Source organism: Trachypithecus francoisi, unplaced genomic scaffold (assembly GCF_009764315.1).
Source record: "Trachypithecus francoisi isolate TF-2019V2 unplaced genomic scaffold, Tfra_2.0 Lachesis_group20, whole genome shotgun sequence".
Lineage (NCBI taxonomy): Eukaryota > Metazoa > Chordata > Mammalia > Primates > Cercopithecidae > Trachypithecus > Trachypithecus francoisi.
This window is the reverse complement of record NW_022681466.1, coordinates 51,346,393-51,372,956: the sequence shown is the minus strand read 5'-3', so window position 1 is coordinate 51,372,956 and position 26,564 is coordinate 51,346,393. Positions and strand designations below refer to the sequence as shown.

The 26,564-nt window shown below is 52.8% G+C and overlaps 2 protein-coding genes across 11 annotated transcripts in view; one reads left to right on the top strand and one right to left on the bottom strand.

The window, feature by feature from the left end:
• The window catches only part of MAPK7 (mitogen-activated protein kinase 7), a 34,101-nt gene extending 19,396 nt beyond the window's left edge, over window positions 1-14,705 (bottom strand). The window contains exons 1-8 of one of the 10 annotated variants that reach the window (XR_004430793.1): window positions 14,036-14,705; window positions 12,956-13,192; window positions 12,154-12,319; window positions 11,601-11,618; window positions 10,416-11,494; window positions 9,642-10,321; window positions 9,167-9,300; window positions 8,791-9,035 (exon numbers count right to left, since the gene is read on the bottom strand). Coding sequence is in view for 9 of the 10 variants with exons in the window: in XM_033184307.1 (XP_033040198.1) it covers window positions 8,882-9,035; window positions 9,167-9,300; window positions 9,642-10,321; window positions 10,416-11,494; window positions 11,601-11,618; window positions 12,154-12,319; window positions 12,956-13,192; window positions 14,036-14,072 (2,505 nt within the window). In the remaining variant the exon portion in view is untranslated. The other 9 variants (XM_033184307.1, XM_033184309.1, XM_033184310.1 and 6 more) reach the window with 9 other exon arrangements.
• Window positions 4,848-8,669, top strand: MFAP4 (microfibril associated protein 4). The gene is made up of 6 exons (XM_033184320.1): window positions 4,848-4,975; window positions 5,288-5,366; window positions 5,662-5,816; window positions 6,657-6,753; window positions 6,830-7,012; window positions 7,402-8,669. Exons 1-6 carry the CDS (start codon window positions 4,970-4,972, stop codon window positions 7,647-7,649), a joined length of 768 nt encoding a protein of 255 aa, XP_033040211.1. The 5' UTR covers window positions 4,848-4,969; the 3' UTR covers window positions 7,650-8,669.
• Window positions 14,706-26,564: the final 11,859 nt, after the last annotated feature.

Genomic DNA, 26,564 nt, shown 5'->3' with positions numbered 1-26,564 from the left:
GAGATGTCATCAGGAGGTGGGGGGGTGGAGGACAGCAGGCACAGCTACGGCCAAAACTGCAGTGCCCATCAGGACAGGAGCTGGGGAGAAATACTTCAACCTCTCTCTTCTCCCATCTCCTGTTGGTGTCTCCCATTAGTCAAACCCAGCTGGAAGCCAGGGGCCATGGAAACCCAGTGATGCCCTCCCTACAGGGCAGCCACCCGGGCACAGAGGAGGATGTGGGTGGATTAGGCAATGCAGAGAACAACCAGCACAGGCCTAACCCAGGGGCGGGAGCCACACCAACTTGAGCAAATGTCCTATCAAAATGACATCGAAGAAGCACAGGGGGTCATCCGTTTTTACTGAGCCATCTGGGTTTGACAATATTACAGCGTACATTACAATGACTATGACAGAGGGAGACTTTTTTGTACACCTGCGGCCACTTCCCCTCCTAATCTCACACTCGTTTTCTGTATTATCATCAGGGATGCCTCTCTGCCCGAATCAGTCCAGTTTCCATCAAGTAACACTCAGATTAGGACAATTTGAGTAGCAATTAATAAAAGGACTATTTGCTGAGGTGTGAGCAGGAGATGGCCTCCTATCTCTGGGCTGGTAACACCAGGGCTATCAACACCCCTAGACCTGAAGGGGGCAGAGGAGGAAGGAGTCGCCCACAGTGAGTCAGGGGCTGTTATGGAGATGGCTGCCTGGCAGGACTGGAGACTGTTGGCTGAGAAACAAAGCCAGCCTGTGGGGATGCTACAAGGAGGGGAATGAATATTCCTACTTCATTCTCCTTTTCACTGAAGCCTGCTAGGCTCCTCATTGGCTGGACCCAATCAGAAACCAGAGGGTGAGGCTGGCCTCCCAGGGCCCAGGGCAGTACGGAGAAAGGTGGGGAGGCAAATGAAAGGCGTCCAACTGCAACCCCCTTTCCAAGGGATGCGTAAAACAACCCAAGCAAAGCCGGTTGGATGGGTCCTCCCCACTCCTGGAATCTGGCAGACAGACAAAGCCATAGCCCTGTGCATTGAGCAGCATCAACCCGACATTGTCCCACCACAGGACCCCCACTGAGGGCCTGCTTTCCAGAGTCCAGGGCAGCCTCAGCTCCCACCCACCCCTAGTCTAGACTCTCAGCAAAGCCTCCCAACAAAGTCAGAGTTAGTGTCTGTTGTTGGCAATGACAGAATCCAGACACAAACATCTTCATGCGTGTGAGTTGGGGGTCTCTTTCAAAAACATTAGCAGGCAGAGCAAACTGATCACTGGGAGAGCTGAGAACCAAGCTCAGGGCTTTGCAGCCTGAGACTAAGCCAGTGTCACTCAGCATTGCGCTTGCCAAGCCACCACCAACCACCCAGAGAAACTAGGACCCAGACAGCACTGGGGTCACCATCACCCCAGGAACGGATTCTTCCTGCTCCTGCTTCTCAAATCACTTTCTCCCAAAATGAAGCCCAGGACTGTGCATTTTATCAGCTAAACCAAGGCCATGTGCCTTCAATGAAACTGCAAGGAACCCCGGGAATGTGAACACCCAGCATTCTAATTAGGAGAGGAACACCCCAAACGTGGGAAGAGGTTTCCCATGCTGGGCAGCCGACAAGTAATGTCCCCTAACTGTATCTGTAGCCTCTTCAACATGTCAGAGTAGTTCCTCCAGACATCTTAGAAGGATTACCAACTCTGGGTATGTTATTACCAAATTTCTTTCCCACAAAAGTTAAACTAATTTCCAGCCACATCCAGTGAACACAGTGCCTGCTTTGCTGCACCCACACACATTATTACATTTTTTTTTTTTTTTTTTTTTTTTTTTTTTTTTTTTTTTGAGACGGAGTCTCGCTCTGTCGCCCAGGCTGGAGTGCCGTGGCCGGATCTCAGCTCACTGCAAGCTCCGCCTCCCGGGTTTACGCCATTCTCTCGCCTCAGCCTCCCGAGTAGCTGGGACTACAGGCGCCCGCCATCTCGCCCGGCTAATTTTTTGTATTTTTTTTTTTTTAGTAGAGACGGGGTTTCACCGTGTTAGCCAGGATGGTCTCGATCTCCTGACCTCGTGATCCGCCCGTCTCGGCCTCCCAAAGTGCTGGGATTACAGGCTTGAGCCACCGCGCCCGGCCCATTATTACATTTTTTAAGTAAAAACTAATTGGCAAAATGCAATTGATACCTCATATCTTAATTCTCTCTTTTTTAGGAGGAGGGGGAGTTTCTAGGTTTGCTCACTAGTGATATTCTCCAAAAGTCTTCAATACTTGACTTTGGACCATTTTATTATTTGTTTTGATGACTGATTTTTTTTTCATTATTTTCCCTTTTATAGACTTGTGTTAAAATTAGCTGGCATTTGCTGAAAGAAGAAATCAGGATTAGATTCAGCTGTGTGTAACAGAAAAAAACCCACAAAGACTTAAAGTACACAGAAGTTTCTTTCTTTCCTGCATAAAAAAGGCCTAGAGGACGGCAGTCCAGGGCTGTTTTTGGACCCACTCCACAAAGTCGTGAGAGGCTTTGCCAGTTCCTCCTCTGCCATCCCCTGATGAGGCCTCATCCTCCTCATCCCCACTGTCCAAGGTGGCAGCTAGAGCTCCAGCCATCACATTCAGTAGGACAGAGTGCAGGATGAAGAGGGACAAGCCACCTACCTTTACAACAATAAGTTGGCATCTTATTGGCCAAAATTCAGATGTGTGACGTCATCTAGCTACAAGGGAGGCTGGACAATGAGCCCAGATAAAAATCAGATCTTACTACTGAGGACTAAGGGAAGAACGAGTATTGAGAGCCAGCTAACTGTCTCTTCCACAGGCAAGAATACAAGCTGTATTGAAGACAACCCATTCATATGAGAATCATGATGTTTATTATGACTATGACGATAGCTAATATTTACTAAATAGTTGCCAATTGTAGCACTGTTCTAGGAACTTGATATGTATTACTTAATCCTTACCACACCCCTATGAAGTAGATACTACGACTATCCTCATTTTACAGAGGAGGAAACCAAGGCACAGAGAGACTAGGTAATTTGTGCAAGGTCACACCCAGCTAACAGGCAACAGAACCTAGATTTGAACTGAGGCAGCCTGACATAAGACACAACTATGAACAGAGGCAATCACAGAATCAAGTGAGGGAGGCCAGCTGGGGCTTTTCCAAGGGGCTTATCTATTGACTCAGGAGTGAAGAGATGGGACCTAAGCCAGAGCTGCCTCATCACTTTGCCTTTGAATCTTTCATCTGTTTATCCATTCAATACAAATGTCCTTTTGTAACACACCTTACATTTGCAATTCACTGTCCAAAACCTGTGCTTGCCACTCTGCAGGGCAGATACTGTATCCTCAGCAGCCAGCATAGCCTATAGCACACAGCGCTCAAAACATACCTGTGGTGGCCCTATAGTCCCAGCTTCTTGGGAGACTAAGGTGGGAGGAACACTGGAGGCCAGTTCAAGACCAGCCTGGGCAACATAGGGAGACCCCCCCCATCTCTACAAAAAAATTTAAAAATTAGGTGGGTGTGGTGACACACTTGTAGTCCTAGCTCCTTAGGAGGCTGAGGTGGGAGGATCACTTGAGCCCAGGAGCTTGAGGCTGCAGTGAGCTATGATTGCAACTGGACAACAGAGCAAGGCCCCGACTCTGGTATCTTATCTATATATAAAAATATGTGAGTGACTGTGCATGTACATATCAAGCCTACTCTGTGCCAGGCTCTGTGATGGGCACTGAGCATGCAGAAATGAGACACAGACCCTGCTCACTGGCCCGTATGGCCAAGAAAAGGAGGCAGATGAGTGGGCACCACAGGGGGCAGCACAAAGGAGTGGGGACCTCCATGGTGAGAAGTCTGGGGTGGCTGCACTGTAGTTTGAGTCACAGCAATAAGGGACAAGGTCCTCAAGGTAGGCCAGAGACAGACTTGAAATTCCTTTCATGTCCAAGGTGAAAAACCTAGCCTCAGCCCTGAGGCAATAGGGAGCCATGAGGCTTAAGCAGGGTGACATCATCTGAGAGGCCATCTAGAACAACTCTCCTGGTAGTGTGCCAGGGATGGGAGGAGAGAGCCCAGAAGCAGGGAGATTCAGATGAAGTAGAGTCTGGGAGGTGTGGGAGCCAAAGTGAAGGGTTTGGAAGAAGGAAGGAGGGGTGGAGTGAGGAGAAACAAAAAGAGGTCCCATACCCTGTGCATGTGAGCCAGAGAGATGGGCCAGGGAACTGTGGGAGGGGAAAAGAGCGGGACTGAGGTGGCCAGAGTGCGGGGGTGCTGGCGAGGGGGGCTGGAGAGGGGCCCTGCCTGGCCTGAGCTGGGGCAGACAGAGCAGTTGGACGCCAGCAGCCTTGTGCTCATGGCTCAGAAATGTCCCAGGCCTGCCAGGAGACTGCTGCCTCTGTCCCCCCCACCAGCCCCAGCCAGGCTCCCACATCAGGAGCTCTGAAGCTGTCCCCTCAGCCTTCTGCTCCCCCAGAGCAGGCCTCCCCTCCCCAGAAGCCAGGCATATGACACCCCCTCAGCCCTCCCCCTCAATGGCTGATGAAACACAGGCCAGGGAAGGAGGGGGAAAGAATAAACAGACATCTGCAGGGGGGCCCATCAGGAAGCAGGGGACAGGCTGCAGTGGGCTGGGGCTGCCTGGGGGTGCCAGGGGGCCCACAGGTCTAGCAGGGCGCGTGGCGAATGGCGGATGGAGTGGGATCCAGGGAACAGTTGGAGCCAGCAGGGAGTTAACGTCTGCGGTACTTTGCCCGACAGGCCTAATGAGACACAGGTGGTCCCCTGGCTCTGGCCCCACCTCCCAGCCCCCTGATAGTGTAAACTGATGCTGGTTGTCTGGGGTGGGGAGAGGGGGGTTCTGCAGCTACGGGAAGGGGGGCGGGGCTGGGGCGGCTGGCCGGGACCCAGCACATAACTCTGGGCGGTTGCAGTCTGGGGCCGCAGACACCCAGCCACTTTGAGCAGAACTGACAGCATGAAGGTACGGGGCCCAGGGTGGGGGGACTCATAGCACTGGGGAATTGAGCCCACTCCAGAGGCCCCTGGCCACAGAGGGGACTATGAAGGCACAAGGAGTTCTCTTGAAACTTGTAAGCTATAAGGGTATATAGCCTGTCCCAGAGAGTGGGGTTACTTGGCCGGAGAGGGGGTAGGGTGGGGAAAAAGGGGCCAAATGGCAGGAGAGGGATTCAGGCAAGGGCAGTATATGCACGCATGGTGGGGGCAAATACAAAGAGAAAAGGGGGTCTCGAGCTGCGAAGGGGCTGCGCTGACCCTCTCTGCCCATCGCCAGGCCCTCCTGGCCCTGCCGCTGCTGCTGCTTCTCTCCACGCCCCCGTGTGCCCCCCAGGTCTCCGGGATCCGAGGAGATGGTAAGCAGCCCCACACTCACAGACGCGGCCTGGCCCACAGGTTGGGCAAGGAGAGGCTGGACTGTCAGAACAGACTGTCAGGGCTGAGCCCCAGCTCTGCAGGACTCAGGTTCCTCCTTTACAAAATGGGGCAGATGGATGACATGAGCATTGCTCATCTCCCTTGAAGAAATCTTCCATGACTCCTTGTGTCAAATTCCCCCAGCCCCAGGGACTAAGGCAAGTCTTGGGGTGCTGAGGTGTCAGTGATGCCATAGTCCCACTCTCCTCACTGTCCCCATGTCCCCACCCCCAGCTCTGGAGAGGTTTTGCCTTCAGCAACCCCTGGACTGTGACGACATCTATGCCCAGGGCTACCAGTCAGACGGCGTGTACCTCATCTACCCCTTGGGCCCCAGTGTGCCTGTGCCCGTCTTCTGTGACATGACCACCGAGGGCGGGAAGTGGACGGTGAGTGGGAGGAGGGAACAGAGGCCAGAGCTGGTTCTAATCCCAGCCCTGTGACCCTGGGCTTCACATCTGTGAACCTCAGTTTCTTCATCTTTAAAATGGGGATAATGATACCCACAGTACAGCTTCTGAGCAGCTGCCAACATTTAATTCTAAGTGCCTGAGGTAGGTGTTTGTCTGTTTGCTTTGAGGCGGAGTCTTGCTCTGTCATCCAGGCTCGAGTGCAGTGGCTCCATCTCAGCTCACTGCTGCAACCTCCACCTCCCAGGTTCAAACAATTCTCCTGCCTCAGCTTCCCAAGTAGCTGGGATTACAGGCATGCGCCACCACGCCCAGCTAATTTTTTTATTTTTAGTAGAGATGGGGTTTCACCATGTTGGCCAAACTGGCCTTGACCTCCTGACCTCAGGTGATCTGCCCACCTCAGCCTCCCAAAGTGCTGGGATAACAGGTGTGAGCCACTGCGCCCGGCTGAGGTAGGTTAATGCATATAAGCCTCACAATAATCCTGGGAAGTACTGAGGAACTAAAGCCCAGAGAGGTGAAGGAACTTGCCCAGGTCCCACAGCTAGGCACTAGAACTCTAGAGCACCCCCCTCTTAGCCTCTTTCCTGCCTCTATACGAAACTGGGTATGAAGAGCCCAGGTGGGTACTGGCAGTTGCTCCACAGGGGGCCTGGTGCCAATGTGGACCTTGTTTTAGCAACCCCACTCCCACTACCCACCCCAACTCAGTCCTTTAACAAACTGGCCACAGCATCACAGGGTCCATGCTTGAGGTGGGCCCAGAACCCTGCCCACTGGACCCTTGATGGTCCAGTCTCATCTTCTCTGCTCCAGGTTTTCCAGAAGAGATTCAATGGCTCAGTGAGTTTCTTCCGGGGTTGGAATGACTACAAGCTGGGCTTCGGCCGTGCCGATGGAGAGTACTGGCTGGGTAAGGCGGGGACCAGGTAGGCTGAGGAGCTGTCCCAGGGCCAGGTCCTTGTTGACCAACTGCCCCTCCTCCCCAGGGCTTCAGAACATGCACCTCCTGACGCTGAAGCAGAAGTACGAGCTGCGAGTGGACTTGGAGGACTTTGAGAACAACACGGCCTACGCCAAGTACGCTGACTTCTCCATCTCCCCGAACGCAGTCAGTGCAGAGGAGGACGGCTACACCCTCTATGTGGCAGGCTTCGAGGACGGTGGGGCAGGTATACCCCGCCGTTAGCTTTAGGAGGGGCTGTGAGGGGAAAGAAGGCAGGGCTGGCCCTGCCCAGTCAGCCCCAACCTCCTTCAGGCCCCTCCTTCAACCCTCCTGGGTCTGGAAGGGCCACAGCTGGCTCCAAACCAGCTCAAACCAGCTTGGGCCTCAGCCCTGGGAAGCAGCCATCCTGGCCCTGCTCCAGGCAACTCTGTGGCGGAGCAGCTGTTTCTCTTCATTGCAGAAGCACATCTACCCAACATCTGGCTCAGGGAGGGTGCCCCCATCCCACCAGGCTGCCACGTGATATCTCTCACAGTCGTCATTGTCACCCTCTCCCGGCCAGCTCGGAGCTCAGTTCCCTACCTCAGCAGCCCCAACCCTTCTCCCCTCTGCCAGGTGACTCCCTGTCCTACCACAGTGGCCAGAAGTTCTCTACCTTTGACCGGGACCAGGACCTCTTTGTGCAGAACTGCGCGGCTCTCTCCTCAGGAGCCTTCTGGTTCCGCAGCTGTCACTTCGCCAACCTCAATGGCTTCTACCTAGGTGGCTCCCACCTCTCCTATGCCAATGGCATCAACTGGGCCCAGTGGAAGGGCTTCTACTACTCCCTCAAGCGCACTGAGATGAAAATCCGTCGGGCCTGAGGGGCTGGCCCCCTCAGGCCCCTTTCCTCCTTTGGACACGCATGGTCTCCATGAGTGTTCCCTCTGCTGCCCCTGATGCATGCTTCTGCTGAGTCCCGAGCACCAACTCCTTACAAGGGGGCCTGTGGCTCTCAGCCATGCCTCATCCCTGTCACACACCCAGGGCATCCATTCCTAAGCCAGACCCAGCTCCCCTACACCTGAAGTTACGCTGCCAACAGCTCCCCAGGCCTTTTCCGAGAAGCACATGGTTCTAGCCTGGACTTGGCTGGGCTCCATGAGAATGAGTTGCCTCCACCCTGTCCCAACAGCTGACATCCAGGAGCCATCCTCCCAGCTGCAGGCCTTTGTGTGCCATCTTGTCCTGCTTCCTCACTGTGGACCCCTGTCTGGGCCACCCTAGTGTGCTAGGCTGAGCAATACAGTGTGAACAGGGCCATGGTGTATTCTAGGCCACAGCCCAGCACTCCTCTGGCTGCTCTCAAACCATGTCTCATCCTCAGCCTTCCTCCCACCAACTTACTCCCCTGTGGTGAGTACCATGGAACCCCAGCCCACCTCACTATCATACTCAGCTTCCCCTGATGACCCATCCCAGCCCCTGAAGCTCTATACCAAGACCACAGCTACTGCACACCACCCTGAAACAGCCACAGCCAAGGTAGGCATGCATATATGAGGTCTTCCCCATACCCTCTGGGGGTTGAGAGGTTTAGCCACATGAGGGAGCAGAGGACAATCTCTGCAGGGCTGGGAGTGGGTAGGGACTGAAGGTCTCAATAAACCTTCAGAACCTGAATGAACCGGCTTCACACACACAAACATATTTGCTTATTCCCCCAAATGTAGGCACCTGGCTCCTCCTTGCTCCCCTACTGATGGTGTCCTACCCCGAACTCCAAAAATTACACCTGGAGTCAGGTGCAGAAGGGAACCTTGTATTTCACAGGCCTCATTTTGATGGCAAAAAGACAGTGTAATAATAACATAATAATAATAAAAATATAATACTGAAAAGGATTGTACAGGGGGAGTCGGGATCTCCCAATCCTGTCATGGCTCGGTGGTGGCTCAGGTGGCTGCTTAAGGCTGAAAGGTGGGTCTGAGATGAACCTGCAGAATAATCCAAGCCGAGCCTCACCTGCTGGGTCCAGGGCTAAAGCCTTTGAGAATGTTCCCATAGATATCTTGGAACTAGGTCTACCGTGGCAGCAAGGCACAGGCTGTGGGCCTCAGGGGTCCTGGAGGTCAGGCAGGTCAGCCAGCAGCATTGGGGAGTCCATCTGGATCTCACGCTGCAGGGACTCAATATCGGCAGGGTTCATGCCATGGCCTTCGAGCCAGTCAGCAAGCAGGGAGGCTGAGAGTGAGGCTGAATCTGACTGGCTGTAGGGGAAGGGAAGGGAGGGGCGCTATTAGCCTAGGCTGGACTCTCACCCATCCCACAGGTGCATGCTTCCTGCACCAGGAACCTCTCCCCACAGCCCCAGTCTAGGAGCTCAGTCCAGCCACCTTACCCATCCTGTGGCCCATCAGCCATGCCCATGTCGAAAGACTGGTTTAAGAATTCTTCCAGGTCAAAGCCAACACCGTAGCCAGCCCCACTGCCCTTTGGTGTGCCTGAGAACACAGGGGGCAGGGGGTCTTCCACCTGCAGGGAATGATAGATTACAATGCAGGCAGACTGAGGTCTGCAAGGCACCCCGTCCCAATGCTGCTGACTACTCCGCCTGGATACCTGGGAGTGCTAACACCAGTCTCGGCCGTCAGTGAGTGCTAGCTGGCCCCACCTCTGGGCCAGGCACTTTCCAATATCTAACCTGTCTCCTAACAACCTCTTCATCGCCATTATGCTCCTTCTGTGAGCAAGGGGACATGTTCAGAGATAAAGCCCCATCTGCTGCTCAGTTTTTGTGGAACAGGGACCACTCTTGAACCTATTTTCCTTCGGCCCAGACCCAGGTGTCCCCATGGCCTGGGCCTCCCTCTTACCTGTGACTTAGATAGCTGCTGGGTCACCAGGTTGACATCAGGTGACTCTGACATGGAAGACTGAAGGGCTCCCCCGGCGTCTGGAGGTGGCAGGCCAGGTGGGAAGTAAGGCAAAACTCCTGGGGTGTTGGAGCCAGGCAACCCAGGGGGTGGCACAAGTGACTGGGGAGCCAGGAGGCTGGTAGAGGTGGCAATCTGGGGTGGCGCAGGGATAGGGATGGGCCTAGGAGGGCCAGTGGGGTGGGGTGCAGGGCCAGGGGGTGGGCAGGCAGGCTGGGGTACAGGGCCAGATGTGGAGCCCGCAGGTTGTGGTTGCAGGCCAGTGGGCTGAGCTACAGGGCCAGGGGGAGGACTGGCAGGTTGGGCTGGGGTTGGCGTTGGCACTGGGGCAGGCGCTGGCACAGAGGTCGGGGCTGGGGCTGGGGGTCGGGCCATTCGAGTCCAGCGTTCCAACAGGCTTCTATCATTGTCGCTGAGCACTAGTCCAGCCAAGGGGTCAGTGGAGGGGCCCCCAGAGGCCCCAGCCCCCCGTTCCTTTCGCTCCCGCTCCTGCCGCCGTTTCTCCCGCTCCTTGGCTCGTTCTTGCCGCCGCCGCCGCTTCTCCTCCCGCTCCCGCTGGCGCTCCTGGGCTGTCACTGGCTTCCGAGGCTCAGAAGCCTCCAGGGGTGCGCTGGGGCCATCTGTGGGGAAGATGGGCAGGGGAGAAGGTAAAAGCCTGAAGCCTTGTCCAAGTCCAAGTCTCCCCTCTGCCCACCCGACTTGCCCACAAGGTACCTCTGAGCCGGCTTCTCAAAGACTTGAGCAGGGCAGCTTTAAGGGCAGCCTTAGTGTTGTCTGAGATGGCACCCTCTTTCTTAGGTGGGGCAGGCTCACTGGCTGGTGGGGGTGGCTGCAGGGTCAGATCAATGGTGTCAGGTGCAGGGCCAGGGCACGGTGGTGGGGCTGGTGGGGGAGACTCCATGGCACAGTCCCCACTGGGAGCCCAGGGACTGGGCATTTCAACATCTGGACAGCCAGGTTCACTAGCCACAGGCTGTAGAGAAGGCTGGAAGCGGATCTGTTGGCGGATGCCCTCGCGCCTTGCATGGAAGTCCTCAATCTCGGCCACAATGGCCTCCTTAATGCGCTCCCGAGTGAGGGCTTCACGGTCAAAGGCAAAGTCAAAGGGCGGGGCACAGTCAGGCTCATCATCAGGATCATGGTACTTGGCCAGGAAAGGGTGGCGAAGGGCAGCAGCTGCTGAGACGCGGGCGCTGGGCTCAAAACGCAGCATGCGACCCAGGAGTGATAGGGCCTGGCGGTCGGCACCTGGGTACACTGTCTCCCAGGGCACAGGCTGGCGTGGTGGCAAGCTCTGGATATAGGCCCGCACCCTCTCAGCCCCCACAGCCTGAATCACAGCTGGTGATGGGGTACCCAGCACCATCATGATGAGCTGTAGCTGGTGTACATAGTTTTTGCCTGGGAAGAGCTGGCGCCGGGCCAGCATCTCACCAAAGATGCAGCCCACAGACCAAAGGTCAATAGCCTGTGTATACTCATGCAAAGAGAGCATGAGCTCGGGAGCACGGTACCAGCGCGTGGCCACATACTCGGTCATGAAGTACTGATGTTCAGCGGGCGACGTGCACAGGCCACGAGCCATACCAAAGTCACCAATCTTGAGCTCACAGTTCTCATTCACCAATAGGTTGGAGGGCTTGAGGTCACGGTGGATGACCTGAGCCGAGTGCATGTACTTCAGGCCCCGCAGCAGTTGGTACAGGAAGTAGCGCACGTGTTCCAGTGTGAGGGGCTGTGAGGAGTGGATGATCTGGTGCAGGTCGCTTTCCATCAGGTCCAGGACCACGTAGCTGGAAGGGGAAGGAAGGAGAGAAGCACGGGTTGGCCTGATCACACTCCAGGGACAAGCCCCATCCTCACCACACCCTTCCGATTCCAGACAGGTAACAGCCTTACCCTGGGACCCCGTAGGGGCTGACGGCATGATATGGAAGAAGAGCATCACGTTTTAGATTCTCTACGACTTTTCCATGAACTTGGTTAAATCACTTTTGTCTCCAGACCTAGTTTCCCCATCAGATAAAAGATGGGGTTGGACTACACCAGGGCTGGCCAATAGGTTTCCTTTTGGGGCTATCTCCATTGTTTGGTAGTGATAGCTTGAAGAACTATGATGAAAATTGATCAGGCTTGTCCACTGTAGGAAAGTGTTCTGTGATTGATTAGTGAAGTCTGCTATGGGAATAGGAGGCTGTGGTCATAGTAGGAATGTCCTACATTTGACATTCTACATACTAAGATTCTATAAAACTGTAAAATCATCTGTACACTTCTTGAGGAATAACAGTTGTCCCTGGCAAAACTCTAAAGGAGAACTGGTCCTAGGACTGTGGGAATTTTCCCAGCCTGCTTCAGATTAGATTCAGCTGCCCTTCCAGTACTTCAGCAATATGGGTGCAGCCTTCAGAAAAGTCCCAAGTCTGGCTCCCTCTCCCATCCCGCTTCTTACACAGATTTGAATTCGCCATAGGGCACAGTGGGCCTCAGGATGTCCTTGATGGCGATGATGTTGTCGTGCTTAAAGTGCTTGAGGATCTTCAGCTCCCTGAGGGTTCGCTTGGCATTGGTCACCACATCGAAAGCATTAGGGATCTTCTTGATGGCCACCTGCTGGCCTGAGGAGCAGGGAACAGGGACATACCAGAGGATACCTTGGAGAAACTGCAGAGTCGACCCAGCCCCTATCAACACCTCCCTTCTAGGATGCAAATGACAACAGCTACCAAGTACTGGGTACCTACTATGTGCCAAGCATGCTACCTACATTATTAAATGTTACCTCCACAACTCCCCTACGGGGCAGGTCCCAATAGGTCAATGTCAAAGAGAAGGAAATACGGCTTAGTAACTTGTTGGAGGTTGCACGACTGCCCAGTGGTGGAGTTCAGTCTCTAATGCCTACACCCTCTGCATCTCAGACCTCACCCATCCCACCACCAGTTCCTTGTGCCAGTGTCTGGCTCCAGAACACATCTGTCTCTTAGACACGAAGGACTGGCTCTCCATTCTGGTCTAACTGGGACTGTCATTCTTCTAAAGAGGAAGTAGGCAAGCAGATGGCAAAACCCCCAGGCCAGAGTTTCAGAGAACCGAGCCTCCCTGGAGCCTGGCAGGCAGAGGGTCCTGGTCAGCGTGTGTTGACTGGGGCCAGAACTCGCACCCCGCTTTCCTTCCCAGCTGTCTAGGACGGGCCGGTTTCCCACTCCCTGCGACGCTGCCACATCTGGGAGGCGACGGCTCAGGAAGCTCACCGGTGAGGCGGCGGCGGGCGGAGGACACCACTCCGTAGGCCCCGTTGCCTATGGTCTCGATGATCTCGTACTCGTCGCCCACGTCAAAGGTCACATCGAAGGAGCGGGCTTTAAGCAGGGCCAGGTTCTTGGCCGCTACAGAGGCAGCGGTGTGGGCGGGTTCGGCCTTCACGGGCCCGGGGGGCTCCGCAGAGCCGTCCTCGCCGTCTTCCTCCTTCAGGGGTTCGGCCATGGTGTCTGTGTGGAGACTCGGGTGAGGAGGGGACCGCCTCCCGTGGGCCTCAGCGTCCCCTCTGCGGGCTGGGGAGCAGGACCAGGCAACTTCCCAGTTCCCTAAACCGACAGGGGCCACAAGCGCGCGGCTGGTTCAGGGAAAACACTCTACCCCAGGGGTCGGGGCCCAGCAGGGGCCCCGCCAGGGTCGGGGGATGGGGAGGCGAGGCGCGGGCCAGGAAGAAAGGGAGGGGCGGGGCACCTGGGATTCCCCCGGGCCGCACTCACCCCCGCGCCTCCTCAAGGCTTTCAGAGGTCCCGAGGCTCACCGGCCTCCCGTCCCCAGCGCGGGAGTCTCCGAGGGTGGCTCACTTACTTATTCAAGGCCCGCGGCCACCACCTCAGCGTCGTGAGCTGCCCTGTCCGTCCCCCTCCGTCCCGCCTCCCAACACCACGCTCCCTCTAGCTTCTGGCCAATCGCTGAGCTACTTCTGCGAAGGGTCCTGCCCCTTCTACCTGCTGCGCCCAATCCTAGCCCACCGACTGAGGAAGCCACGCCTGGCGCGCGCCGCCGTCCAGCTAGCCGGCGGGAGCCGCCCAGAGGGTGCCCGGCACTTCACAGGGGTGTGCTCCCCGCCCGGCACCGCCTTCAAACGCATGCGCACTGGCAGTCGGGCGCCAAGTGAATGGAAGGCAACGCCCCTGCACGTAGCGCGCGCGTCCCCATCTAGCGCTCCACCTCGTCCGGCCAATCATAGCTAGTCCCGTGAGCTCGGGTAACTGTCCGGCCTGAGATGCCTGGGGCTGGGACTGTTATCTTGGCTACTGGGTCCCGAAGTCCCCCTCCGCCCCGAGAATTGTGCCCACCATTTTCTCGGTCCCAGGAGCTCTGGGAATCTGTCATCCCCGGTAGAGGGTGCCCGTCACGGCCAACCACAGAGATCTCGGTCCTCCAGGATTCTAGAGCGTCCGGCCGAAACCTCCGTTGACTTCCGGTGGCTGAGCCTCTCCGCAGCTTCCGGCCAAGTTGGACCGCACCTGGGGGTTTCCTGGCCTGCTGATGTGTTCCCTCCGCTCGTTTGTTTGTCCCGCGATTCCCGTGCTTTGAGCTGCAGCGGAGTTAACCGAGGCGGCCGCCCGGCCTCTGTCCCTCTGCGGAGCCCGCTGGTAGGCGGAGCCCTCGCTGGAACCGAGCTGCCCCGACCCACCCCAAAATCCGATGGTTGATTCGTTCATTCGTGTAGCAAATGTTTATGGAGCACCGCCCCTCTAAGGCTCAGTGCCGGAAGGCGAAGATGGACATGGTGGATAGTGTGAGCTGGAAGGAAAGATTTTTCTAAAGGGAACGGGGTCGGGCTGAAAGAAGTGAAGAATTTTGGTTTCACTCCTAGGCGGCTTCTAGAAAAAAGCAATACAAATACATATTCGTACCCACCTCCCCTTTCATGTACAAAATGTAACATAATCTCTTTTCCTGAAGATCATTCCATATCAATAACTGGAGGGGTCCCTCACTTTTAAACAACTTTTAATAACATACCATAAAACTCACCCTTTTATAGTGTACAATTTCAGTGTTTTTTGGTGTATTCACAGTTGAGCAGCCATCACTACCTAATTTTAGGTAGAGTGGTTTATGGAACATTTTCATCGCCCCTAAAAGAAACTTATGTGAACCAAGTATCTGAGACAAGTCTCAAGTCAATTTAGAAAGTTTATTTTGGCAAGGTTAAGGACATGCTGGTGACATAGCCTCAAGAGGTCCTACAACATGTGCCCAAGATGGGGCACAGCCAGCCTTTATACATTTTAGGAAGACATAATACATAAATCAATACGTGCAAGATTGACATTGATTTTATGTGCTTATTGGCCATTTGTCTCCTTTGGGGAAATGTCTGTTCAATGTCTACTCTGGAAGGGCAGGACAACTCGAAGAGGAGGGGCTTCCAAGTCACAGGTAGATTTAAACATATCCTCATTGGCAGTTGGTTACAAGAGTTATCTATAGAAAGGAATATCTGGATTATGATAAAGGGTTGTGGAGACGTAGGGTATTTTGGATTTTTAAAATATATTATTATTATTTTGAGAATGAGTCTTGCTCTGTTGCCCAGGCTGGAGTGCAGTGGCACGATCTTGGCTTGCTGCAACCTCCCCCCCCTGGATTCAAGCGATTCTCCTGCCTCAGCCTCCAGAGTAGCTGGGATTACAGGCGTGAGCCACCAAGCCCAACTTTTTTTTTTTTTGTATTTTAGTAGAAATGGGGTTTTACCATGTTGGCCAGGCTGGTCTCGAACTCCTCACCTCAAGTGATCCACTGCCCTCCCCTGGCCTCCCAAAGTGCTAGGATTACAGGTGTGAGCCACTGTGCCCGGCCGGGAGACCTAGGTTTTATTATGCAGTTGAAGCCTCCCAGTAGCAGGCTATAGAGAGAATAGACAAATGTTTCTTTTTTTTTTTTTTTTTTTTTTTTTTTTTTTTTTTTTTTTGAGACGAGTCTCGCTCTGTCGCCCAGGCTGGACTCAGCTCACTGCACGCTCCGCCTCCCGGGTTTACGCCCTTCTCCTGCCTCAGCCTCCCAAGTAGCTGGGACTATAGACGCCCGCCACCTCGCCCGGCTAGCTTTTTGTATTTTTTTTTTTTTTTAGTAGAGACGGGGTTTCACCGTGTTAGCAAGGATGGTCTCGATCTCCTGACCTCGTGACCCGCCCGTCTCGGCCTCCCAAAGTGCTGGGATTACAGGCTTGAGCCACCGCGCCCGGCCGACAAATGTTTCTTTTTTTTTTTTTTTTTTTTTTTTTTTTTTTTTTTTTTTGAGACGGAGTCTCGCTCTGTCGCCCAGGCTGGACTCAGCTCACTGCACGCTCCGCCTCCCGGGTTTACGCCCTTCTCCTGCCTCAGCCTCCCAAGTAGCTGGGACTATAGACGCCCGCCACCTCGCCCGGCTAGCTTTTTGTATTTTTTTTTTTTTTTTTTTAGTAGAGACGGGGTTTCACCGTGTTAGCAAGGATGGTCTCGATCTCCTGACCTCGTGACCCGCCCGTCTCGGCCTCCCAAAGTGCTGGGATTACAGGCTTGAGCCACCGCGCCCGGCCGACAAATGTTTCTTTTTTTTTTTTTTTTTTTTTTTTTTTTTTTGAGACGGAGTCTTGCTCTGCCACCCAGGCTGGAGTGCAGTGGCCGGCTCTCAGCTCACTGCAAGCTCCGCCTCCCGGGTTCACGCCATTCTCCTGTCTCAGCCTCCCGAGTAGCTGGGACTACAGGGGCCCGCCTCGTCGCCCGGCTAGTTTTTTGTATTTTTTTTTTAGTAGAGACGGGGTTTCACCGTATTAGCCAGGATGGTCTCGATCTCCTGACCTCGTGATCCGCCCATCTCGGCCTCCCAAAGTGCTGGGATTACAGGCTTGAGCCACCGCGCCCGGCCAAATGTTTCTTAAAAGACTTATGGTCTGTGTTGATGTTAATGTTGGAGGGGTATAATGAGGCATGTCCAACTCCCATCTCCCACTGTGGCCTGAACCAGTCTTTCAGGTTAAATTTTAGGGTGTGCTGGCCAAGGAGGGAATCCATTTAGATGGTTGCAAAGGGCCTTCTAATTTTTGGTTTATACCCATTAACAGTCACTCCTCATTCCTCTTTCACCTGAGCCCTTGCAACCACTGAACTACTTTCTGTCTCTATGGACTTGTCCATTGTGGACACTCTATACTAATGGAATCACACACTGTGTAGTCCTTTGTGTTTGCCTTATTTCACTTAGCATAAAGTTCATGTTGTCATATTAGCACTAATTTTTATGGCCAAATATATTGCATTGTTTAGATATAACATATTTTGTTTGTCCATCAGTTTATGAACATTTGGGTTGTTTCTACTTTTTGGTTATTATGAATAATGCTTCTGAGAACATTTGTGTACAAGTTTTTTTGTGGACATGTTTTCATTTCTCTTGGGAGTGGGATTGCTGGGTCACATGGTAAATTATAAACTTCTTGAGAAAGTGCCAAGCTGTGTTCTCCAGCAGTTGCACTATTTTACAAACTCATCAGCAATATTTAAGAATTCTGATTTCTCCACATCCTCACCAACACTTCCTTTCTTTTTTTGATACTGAGTCTCACTCTGTCGCCCAGGCTGGAGTGCAGTGGCGCGATCTCGGCTCACTACAACCTCTGCCTCCCAGGTTCAACCAATTCTTCTGCCTCAGCTTCCCGAGTAGTTAGGATTACAGGTCCCCACCATCATGCCCGGCTAATTTTTGTATTTTTAATAGAGATGAGATTTGACCATGTTGGACAGGCTGGTCTCAAACTCCTGACCTTAAGTGATCCATCTGCCTCAGCCTCCCAAAGTTCTGGGATTACAGGCATGAGCCATAGTACCCAGCCTTATTATTATTATTATTATTATTATTAAATTATAGCCATCCTAGTGGGTGTGAAGTGATAGGTCATTGTAGTTTTGATTTGCATTTCCCTAATGACTAAGGATGTTTTCACGGCTTATTGGCCATTTGTCTCCTTTGGGGAAATGTCTGTTCAATATCTATTCAAATCCTTTGCCTTTTTTTTTTTTTTCTTTTTTCTTTTTGAGACAGGGTTTCACTCCAGCCCAGGCTGGAGTGCAGTGGCAGGATCTTGGCTCACTACAACCTCCGCCTCCCAAGCTCAAGTGATTCTCCTGCCTCAGCCTCCCAAGTAACTAGGACTACAGGTGCACATCATTGCACCCAGCTAATTTTTGTATTTTTAGCAGAGACAGGGTCTCACTACATTGGCCAGGCTAGTCTTGAAGTCCTGAACTCAAGTGATCCGCCCACATCAGCCTCCCAAAGTGCTGGGATTATAGGCATGAGCCACTGCACTCAGCCCTTTGTCCATTTTTAATTGGGTTATTTGCCTTTTTATTGTTGAGTTGTCAGAGTTCTTTATATATTCTAAATAAAAGTCCCTTATCAGATGATTTACAGCTACAGATATTATCTTATTAGATGATTTATAGATATTTACTTACCATGATTTACAGATATTTACTTCCATTTCTCAGGTTGTCTTTTCACTTTCTATGTCTATCACTTGATAACGTCCTCTGTTCCACAAAAGTTTTTAATTTTGATGAAGTCCAGTTTTGTTTTGTCTTTTGTCACTTGTGCTATTGTCATATCTAAAAAAAATAAAAGCACTCATTTTTATAGCTGCATAATATTCCTTTACAAATGTAATCTATTTAACCAGGACCCTCTAGATAGACATTTAGATTAGTTCAGTTTTTTCACTATTGCAAACAATGCAGCAGTAAACTTTCTTGAACACATCATTTTGCACACAGCAAGTATATGTGCAGGAAGAATACCAGAAGTGGGAGTGTCAAGTTAAAGAGTATTGTTCTTACAATTTTAGTAGCTAATGTCAAATTTCTATCCTTAGAGATTATACTGACTTAGACACCCACCAGTGGTATGAGAGAATGACTCACACGGTGCTTTTTAAAAGCTTGGAATTATTTGCCTGTCAAAAATGGGGGGATATGCCATAAGAATCCTGATTTTTGGTTTCTTTTGGAAAATCAGGTCAGCATTTCTGCATAGCCATCGAGCTGTGACCCCACCGTTGAAAGATCGTGTGCTCTAATTCACCACAGTCCCTGCCACTCCCTAACAGCCTCCCCAGCACAGGCCGAGGGTCAGATGCCACTTAGCATTGTGCTTTCACAACTGTTTTCTGCATCTTATTAAAAGCAGGAAAACAAAAGAGGCTGAGATAACATGTGTTTCAGGAAAAGAAAGACCAAGTATATCTCTTTGTGGGAACAAAGACAATCTCATGTGTTATATACAGATACTCCACTCACTTGGCTCACGTTTCCTGCATGGCCACGGTGAGCATTTGAGTTCAAGATTTCTGGTTTAGGTTACCGAAAGCCTCTGAACTAATCTAAATGTCTACCTAGGATTTTTGAGTAGGCAAATGCCCTTCAGAGCTGCCTTCCTGAAAGGTATTTCTGGCAGACACCATGGAGGGTGTACTTGAAGGCAGAGCATGCCTTGATTAAAAAACAGATGTGGGATTGGGTGCGGTGACTCACGCCTGTAATCCCAGCACCTTGGGAGGCTGAGGCTGGTGGATCACCTGAGGTCAAGAGTTCGAGACCAGCCTGGCCAACATGATGAAACCCCGCCTCTACTAAAAATGCAAAAATTAGGCTGGGCGCGGTGGCTCAATCCCAGCACTTTGGGAGTCTGAGGCAGGTGGATCACCTGAGGTCAGGACTTCAAGACCAGCCTGACCAACATGGTGAAACCCTATCTCTACTAAAAGTACAAAATACAAAAATTAGCCAGGCGTGTTGGCAGGCGCCTGTAATCCCAGCTACTCAGGAGGCTGAGGCAGGAGAATTGCTTGAACCCAGGAGGTGGAGGTTGCAGTGAGCCGAGATCATGCCACTGCACTCCAGCCTGGGTGACAGAGAGAGACTCTGTCTGAAAAAAAAGTTTAAAAAGAGGTACATAAAGAGGTAAATGCAGGACATGTGATGGTGTCCGTTTCTAGTAGACAGTGGAGATGTCACCAAGATGAGGAAGCAGAACAGGTTGGGGGATGCTGATGTGCTTTGAGGCTGTTTTAGTCATCTGTGATGTGGTAATTATTATCTCTAATCCAGGCCCTGGAGACCTTCCTGAGCCCCAGAACCTTACCTTCATTCAGGGAGGTCCATCACGGCAGTGGGCCTCCCTTTTTGTCAGTCCCAGCATGGATTCCAGGGTAGCCTCCCATTGGACAGGCTCAGCGTGGGGGAGAGGGGTATGCTGATTGGCCAGACCCAAATCACCTGTCCACCTCTGGAAGTGTGGCAGGGAATCTGGCTCAGCCAAACTCCTCAGACCAAGTGTGGATGAGGGCCATTTCCCCACAGGAAACCTGAGCTTTCGGGAACATGGATGGATGTGAGTCAGCAGAAATAACAGATGTGCCCGACTGTTTGTGCCCCTCTGCCACAAGAGCAGGTGTGGTTAAAAACTTTGAGGAGCATGCCCAGGCGCGGTGGCTCACGCCTGTAATCCCAACACTTTGGGAGGCCGAGGCGGGCAGATCACGAGGTCAGGAGATCGAGACCATCCTGGCTAACACGGTGAAACCCTGTCTGTAAAATACAAAAAAAAAAAAAAAAAAAAAAAAAAAATTAGCCAGGCGTGGTGGCGAGCGCCTGTAGTCCCAGCTACTCGGGAGGCTGAGGCAGGAGAATAGTGTGAATCCGGGAGGCGGAGCTTGCAATAAGCCGAGATTGTGCCACTGCACGCCAGCCTGGGCCACAGAGGGAGACTCCATCTCAAAACAAACAAAAACCAAACTTTGAGGAGTGCAGTTGGATTGTCCAAGTGGAGTGCTGCTCTGCTGATGTTACTGCCTCCCTTCCAGTCCCTTGCTCCTAAGTTTTACAGAGCCGCACTTTGGTTTCAGAAACACCTGGGTTTGAATCCAGCTCTGTCACATGGAGGCCAGGGCATCCTTTCTTGTCTGTGCTGTGTGCTGGGGTCAGAGCCATGAGCACAAGTCCCAGCCTTCTCTGATGAGGGAAATCTGTGACAGGCACTGAGATGGGGGGCCAGCCCTGGGGAGCTAAGAATGGGCCCTTTGCCCAGCACAGGAAGTCGGGAAGGGGCCCTGGAAGTGACGTTTAAATCGGGACCTAATGGACGAGCATGTGGCAGCAGAGGGACGGTGGGGGCAAAGGACACAAAGCTGATGCAGGTGAGAGTGTGGCACATCTGAGGGCCATGAGAAGGCCAGAGGGAAGTGGCAGGAGGGAGGGGGTCACACGGAGACATGGAGACTAGAAAGTTAGGCAGGGGTGAGACCATGCAGGGCCCCAAGGCCATGGAGGTAGCCAAGACTGACAGCCCTGACCCGAAGTTCCTCATCTGTGAAGTGGGGATGTTCAGACTCACCTGGTTGCATTGTTTTGTGGACTTGAGGAATTTTATCTGCAGGGGCACCTGACACAGGATCTGGCCCTTCACCCGCGCTGCAGCAGCTGCCCTAGTTAACGCTGCCCCCTGCTCCGCCCAGCCCCTGCGGTGTTCCAGCAGCATCTTCAGTGTGTGAACGTTTCTACCTTCATCTTGCTTCAAGGGGGACTCAGGTGATACATCACTGTCCCTGGTTACAGGTGAGAAAATAGGCTCAGCTGTGGGAGGGGCCTCTGTTTGTAGGACTCCCTGCACCAGGTTTTCCTTCTTTACATATACTCAGCTCTCTGATTAGTGCCAGCAGCCATGAGTAATCCAGTTCAGTCACCCAGTGCGTGGCTAGGGCATCCAGGAGGAAGCCTGAGTGGTGAAACCACAGCCCACACCCAAGACTGCGGCAGCCTCTGCCACAGCCCACCCTCTCAAGGGCAGGCAGTTGTCTTTCTGTAAGACCCCCACCCTTTCCCCTTCCCTGCCTTCCTTGGCAGACCCTCCTGCTCCAGGTGTCATCTTACCTGCTAGGACGGTCTTGGAAAGGATGGATTGTCCCTGTCTCATGAAGGAAGGCCAGTTTAACAGATGAATCTGCCAAGAACACACTGTCACTTCCCAACAGGGGTACTGCAGGCACCAATGGGACAGGTTGGAGAGGAGAGTTTGGGACCAAGAACTCCCATGAGCCCTTAGAAGCCACCATAGAGGTGAGGACTGAATTGTCATCCCATCGGCTGGTGACCTTAGGCAAGCCTCATCCCTCTCTGAGCCTCAGTCTCACTTCTGCAAGATGGAGTAGTGATCTGTTCCCCTGTCATGCAGGAAGGAATCTCCCCAAGGCTGAAAGTGGGATGTTGATCTAAATCATGGCTGGTTGCAGGCACCTGTACACGCACATTCACACAGAGACAACACTCTTAGGTACATGTTTACATTGACACACAAAGATCTGCACAAACACGCACAGAGATTTGCACAAGCACATACCCAGGGCACAGGTACGCACAAGCTACTGGGACATACACCCTAGGTACACACACGGGGACTTGCACACTCAAAGACAAATCCATACACAGGATGCACAGACACACACACACTCCTCCCTCCCTCCAGTGCTGCTGCCTGTTCGCTCTGCCTCAGCACACAGAGTGGCCAGGGCCACGTGCCTTCCTCTCCCTGTATCAGGAAAATCGGAGGGGATGGTCGCTGCTTGAAAGTGCCTTACATGCAGGGACTCAGGGTGAGCAGAGTTCACCCAGAGAGGCGAAGGCACCAAAGCAGTGGAAAGCAGTGGGGCTTGATGGGCAGGATGGGCTTTGTTGTAACTGACCTGCCCAGAGGACATGGAGGATCCAGGCCTCCAGCATTGACCCCTGCCTTGGCTCAGCCCAGTGTGGCATTTGCATGCAGCCCTCCCCTTGGGAAAGGGACTGCCCCCGAGGCCAGCCTATGAATTGAGTGTGGTTTTGGTGAAGGAAAGGGCAGGAAGCCGCATCTGGGAAGTGGCTGCCCATGGCTTCCAGAGGCCTGGCTGGGTGGCTGACCTCATGGCCAGATGGCTCCAGACACCTCTCGGGGCCTCACCCCTGCTTCCACCATTCAGCACAGCCAGGCTGACCACAGACCTGAGTGGGGGAACCTGGTCACATCCTGTCACCATGCCTGGAGTTCCACCATTGGTGCTGCAGTCCTCGGTGGTCCCAAGAGAGCCCAGCAGCTGAGCAAACACACTGAGGCTGACATCACCCATCCCAGAACATTCCCCAAGACCTGTGTTTGCCTGCCAGAAAGATCCCACGTCTGTGAGGGACACACATAGCACATGTCATCGAGATGTCAACCACACAGCCACACGCCCCTCCTCCTGGCCCTCTGCTCTTCTCTGGAATGGTGGCATCTCCAGGCTCAGCCCAGGGCCCTCTCCTCTGCAGGTTGTTCTCCCTGAGCTCCAGATCCAACACCCAGTTGTCCTGGACATCTCCCCGCTGAGCACCCTGAGAAGCCACTCTGCACAGTAACCAGAGCAATCTTTCAAAAAATAAATCAAATCGTGTTCCTGCTGTAGCTGCCCCATCTCATGGAATAAAATCCATCACCAAGGCTTGCAAGGCCCTGCCCATGAAGAATGAAAGGGAGATGGGAGGTGGCTGTCAGTGAAGTGCCCAAGTTCTCTGAGTCCAGGGTGTGGTGACAACTCTAGCTTGTCTGGTTTCCTGTGAGATCATCATTTCACCCATCAGTGATGTGCTCCCTGCCCAGTTTCCTCTCTCAGTCTGCAGGAAGAGCCTATAGGAAATGACCGAGGGGCAGGTGTGGTCCAGGGTGAGTTGGGGTGTGGGCCATGTTTGGCGGGGCACAAGGTAGGGATTCTGCTCTGAACATCCCAGGAGGAGGGAACGGCCCCCGGGTGGGTGGAATCACACAGCGAGTCTTCCAGAAGCGAAATCATGAATCTCCATCTTCTCCCACCTGCCACCTGGATCGCTAGCTAAAACACAGGATACCCAGTGTTTTAAATTGGAATTTCAGATAAACAACAAGTAATTCTTTAGTTAGGTATGTCCCGAGTAGTGCATGCATCCTGTATTTTTCTTTTCTAAGTCTGGCAAAACTACCTGGATGACCACATCTGCCTGCTCCTCGGCCTCTCAGCTTTCCCCCCACATCCACACAGAGGGATCCTGTAAAAACCCAAGTCACTTCACCTCCAGCCACTCAGGCCCTGGGTGATCTGGGCCTGGCAAGTTCTCTGACCTCATCTCCTACCCCCAGTGATGTGCTGGTAAAGTGGCACATCCCATTTTCTGAGAAAAAATAAAATATAAAATAGTAAAGCCCTGATTGTAGCACTGGCCAATTTCGTTGGTTTAAATATTCCTTCTGTGGCTGATTGCAAGCTACCAGCATGACACGCCAAACGCGGAGTTGGGAAGAGGTGCACAGTTGTCTCAGTGCAGGCAGGCTCCAGACTGCCCCTCCCTCCATGCAGGGCCTTTGCACTGACTGTGCTCTTTGCCTGGATGTGCGCACCCCCAGATCCGTGCATGACTCAACCCTTCACTTCTTTCTGGACTTTGCTCCAATGTCTTCTCATGAAAGGAGAATTGCTTGTCTACCATAACCCTATATGCCCCCCATCCCTCGCTATCTCTTTGCCATGCTTCATGTTTTTTCTTCGTAGCAGTTCTCAAAAACAAAAAAGGCATGTCACCCACTTCACTATTTCTCAGAGGGGGAAAATGTAGCTCTTAGAAACAAGCATCCTAGAACCGTCAGAGGTGCTTATATTCAGCAACATCCAATGTAAGAAACAGAACTCATGGATCTGGGTTTGTTTTTGTTTTGTAAGAGCTGGGGTCTTGCTCTGGCACCAAGGCTGAAATACAGTGGCGCCATCAGTTCACTGCATCCTTGAACCCTGACTCAAGTGCTCCTCCCGCCCCAGCCTCCCAAGTAGCTGGGGTCACAGGCCCACACCACCACACCTGGCTAATTTATTTATTGTATTTTTCTTAGAGTCGGGGTCTCACTGTTTGCCCAGGCTGATCTTGAACTCCTGGAGGCTCAAACGATCCTCCTGCCCCAGCCTTCCGAAGTGCTAGGATTACAGGCATGAGTCACTGTGCCCGGCCCCAAAATGAATGATTTTTAAAGACCTACAATTTTTTTTCAGAATTTGGCCAGCAATTCAACTTGTCTGTCTACAAGTAAACTGGACTCCAATCATGTCATCATCTTCCCTGTGGAGACCATTGCTGACATTTACTGAGCCCTACTAGTAGGGACCTTATGATCCTCATTTTCCCAGAAGCTGAGACTCAGAGAGGTTAAGCAAACAGCCCAAGGTCACACAGCCAGTGAGAGGGAGAGTTTGGATTGGAACTCAGCTCCGTCTGCTGACTAACTCCTAGAAGAAGCTACTCCAAGCACTTTCTCCCGTGAGCTTCAGGGGTAAGGGGGGCATGCCTAGTCCCTGAGTCATGGTTTAGAGAGGCCAGGGATTCCCGCAGCCCTTCAAATGACTTAACAGGAGAGTGAGATAGTCCAGGCAATGCCCTCTTCTCATTAATGAAGATTTTGAGGCCCAGAATACAGCAATGCCTGGCCTGGGCTCACACTGCAAGTTGAGGAAAGGCTGAAGATGGACACTGGGAGCCCTCTATCCCACCTCGGGCTCTGCCTCAGACCCAGACTGGGTTATTCTGTTATGCTGCAGGAGGTGGATCCGAGTTGTCTCTCCCCATGTCAGACTCTAGGCCCTCCCTGTAGCTGGAACCCGAGGGCCCAGCCCCACTCACAAGGCCCCAGGGCCCTCCAGAGTGCTCCCCAAAGACCTCCACTCACACAATCACTCAACAAGCATTTAGTACATGATCCCAGTGCACCCACTGCATATGCTGGGACTTTGAGTCTGGCGGGGGAGACCAAGTCAGACCACTAGTGTGGAAGAGCTGTGACCAAGGGGCTGAGGAAGCCCCGGGAGAGCCCTAGACCAAGCTGGGGATCCGAAGAAAGACATCCCAGAGGAAGGGGCATTTACCTGGCTCTTGAAGTTCAACAGGAAGCTTCCAGGCAGAAATGGCAGGAAGGACTTTCTAGAACAAAGGAACAGCATTTGCAAATGTGATATACAGAATGCCCCTGAATTATACACATAAAAAATGGTTGATTGGCCAGATGTAGTGGCTCAGGCCTGTCATCCCAGCACTTTGGGAGGCCAACACGGGTGGATCACTTGAGGTCAGGAGTTTGAGACCAGCTTGGCCAACACGGGGAAACCCTGTCTCTACCAAAAATACAAAAATTAGCTGGGTCTGGTGGCGGGCGCCTATAGTCCCTGCTACTCGGGAGGCGGAGGCAGGAGAATCGCTTGAACCGGGGAGGCAGAGGTTGCAGTGAGCCGAGATGGCACCACTGCACTCCAGCCTGGGCAACAAGAGCGAAACTCTGTCTCAAAAAAAAAAAAAGGTTGATTTTAGGTTATGTGAACTTCCCCTCAAAAAACAAACACACAACATTGTTGAGAACGTCATGTACAGGCGCAGAGGCCAAAACGGCTCCATTTCTTTTTTTTTTTTTTTTTGAGACGGAGTCTTGCTCTGTCGCCTGGGCTGGAGTGCAGTGGCCGGATCTCAGCTCACTGCAAGCCCCGCCTCCTGGGTTTACGCCATTCTCCTGCCTCGGCCTCCGGAGTAGCTGGGACTACAGGCACCCGCCACGTCGCCCAGCTAGTTTTTTGTATTTTTTAGTAGAGACGGGGTTTCACCGTGTTAGCCAGGATGGTCTCAATCTCCTGACCTCGTGATCCGCCCGTCTCGGCCTCCCAAAGTGCTGGGATTACAGGCTTGAGCCACCGCGCCCGGCCCTGCGGCTCCATTTCAGAGATGAATCTGCCATGCTGGCTTCTGATTGACCCCAGTTCCAGAAAGGCCT

Excerpts from the sequence above, each read along its gene's own strand:
- MFAP4 (XM_033184320.1), top strand. Across the intron at positions 5,367-5,661 it reads CTCCGGGATCCGAGGAGATG|CTCTGGAGAGGTTTTGCCTT; the intron begins GTAAGCAGCCCC and ends CCCCACCCCCAG. Across the intron at positions 5,817-6,656 it reads CCGAGGGCGGGAAGTGGACG|GTTTTCCAGAAGAGATTCAA; the intron begins GTGAGTGGGAGG and ends TCTCTGCTCCAG.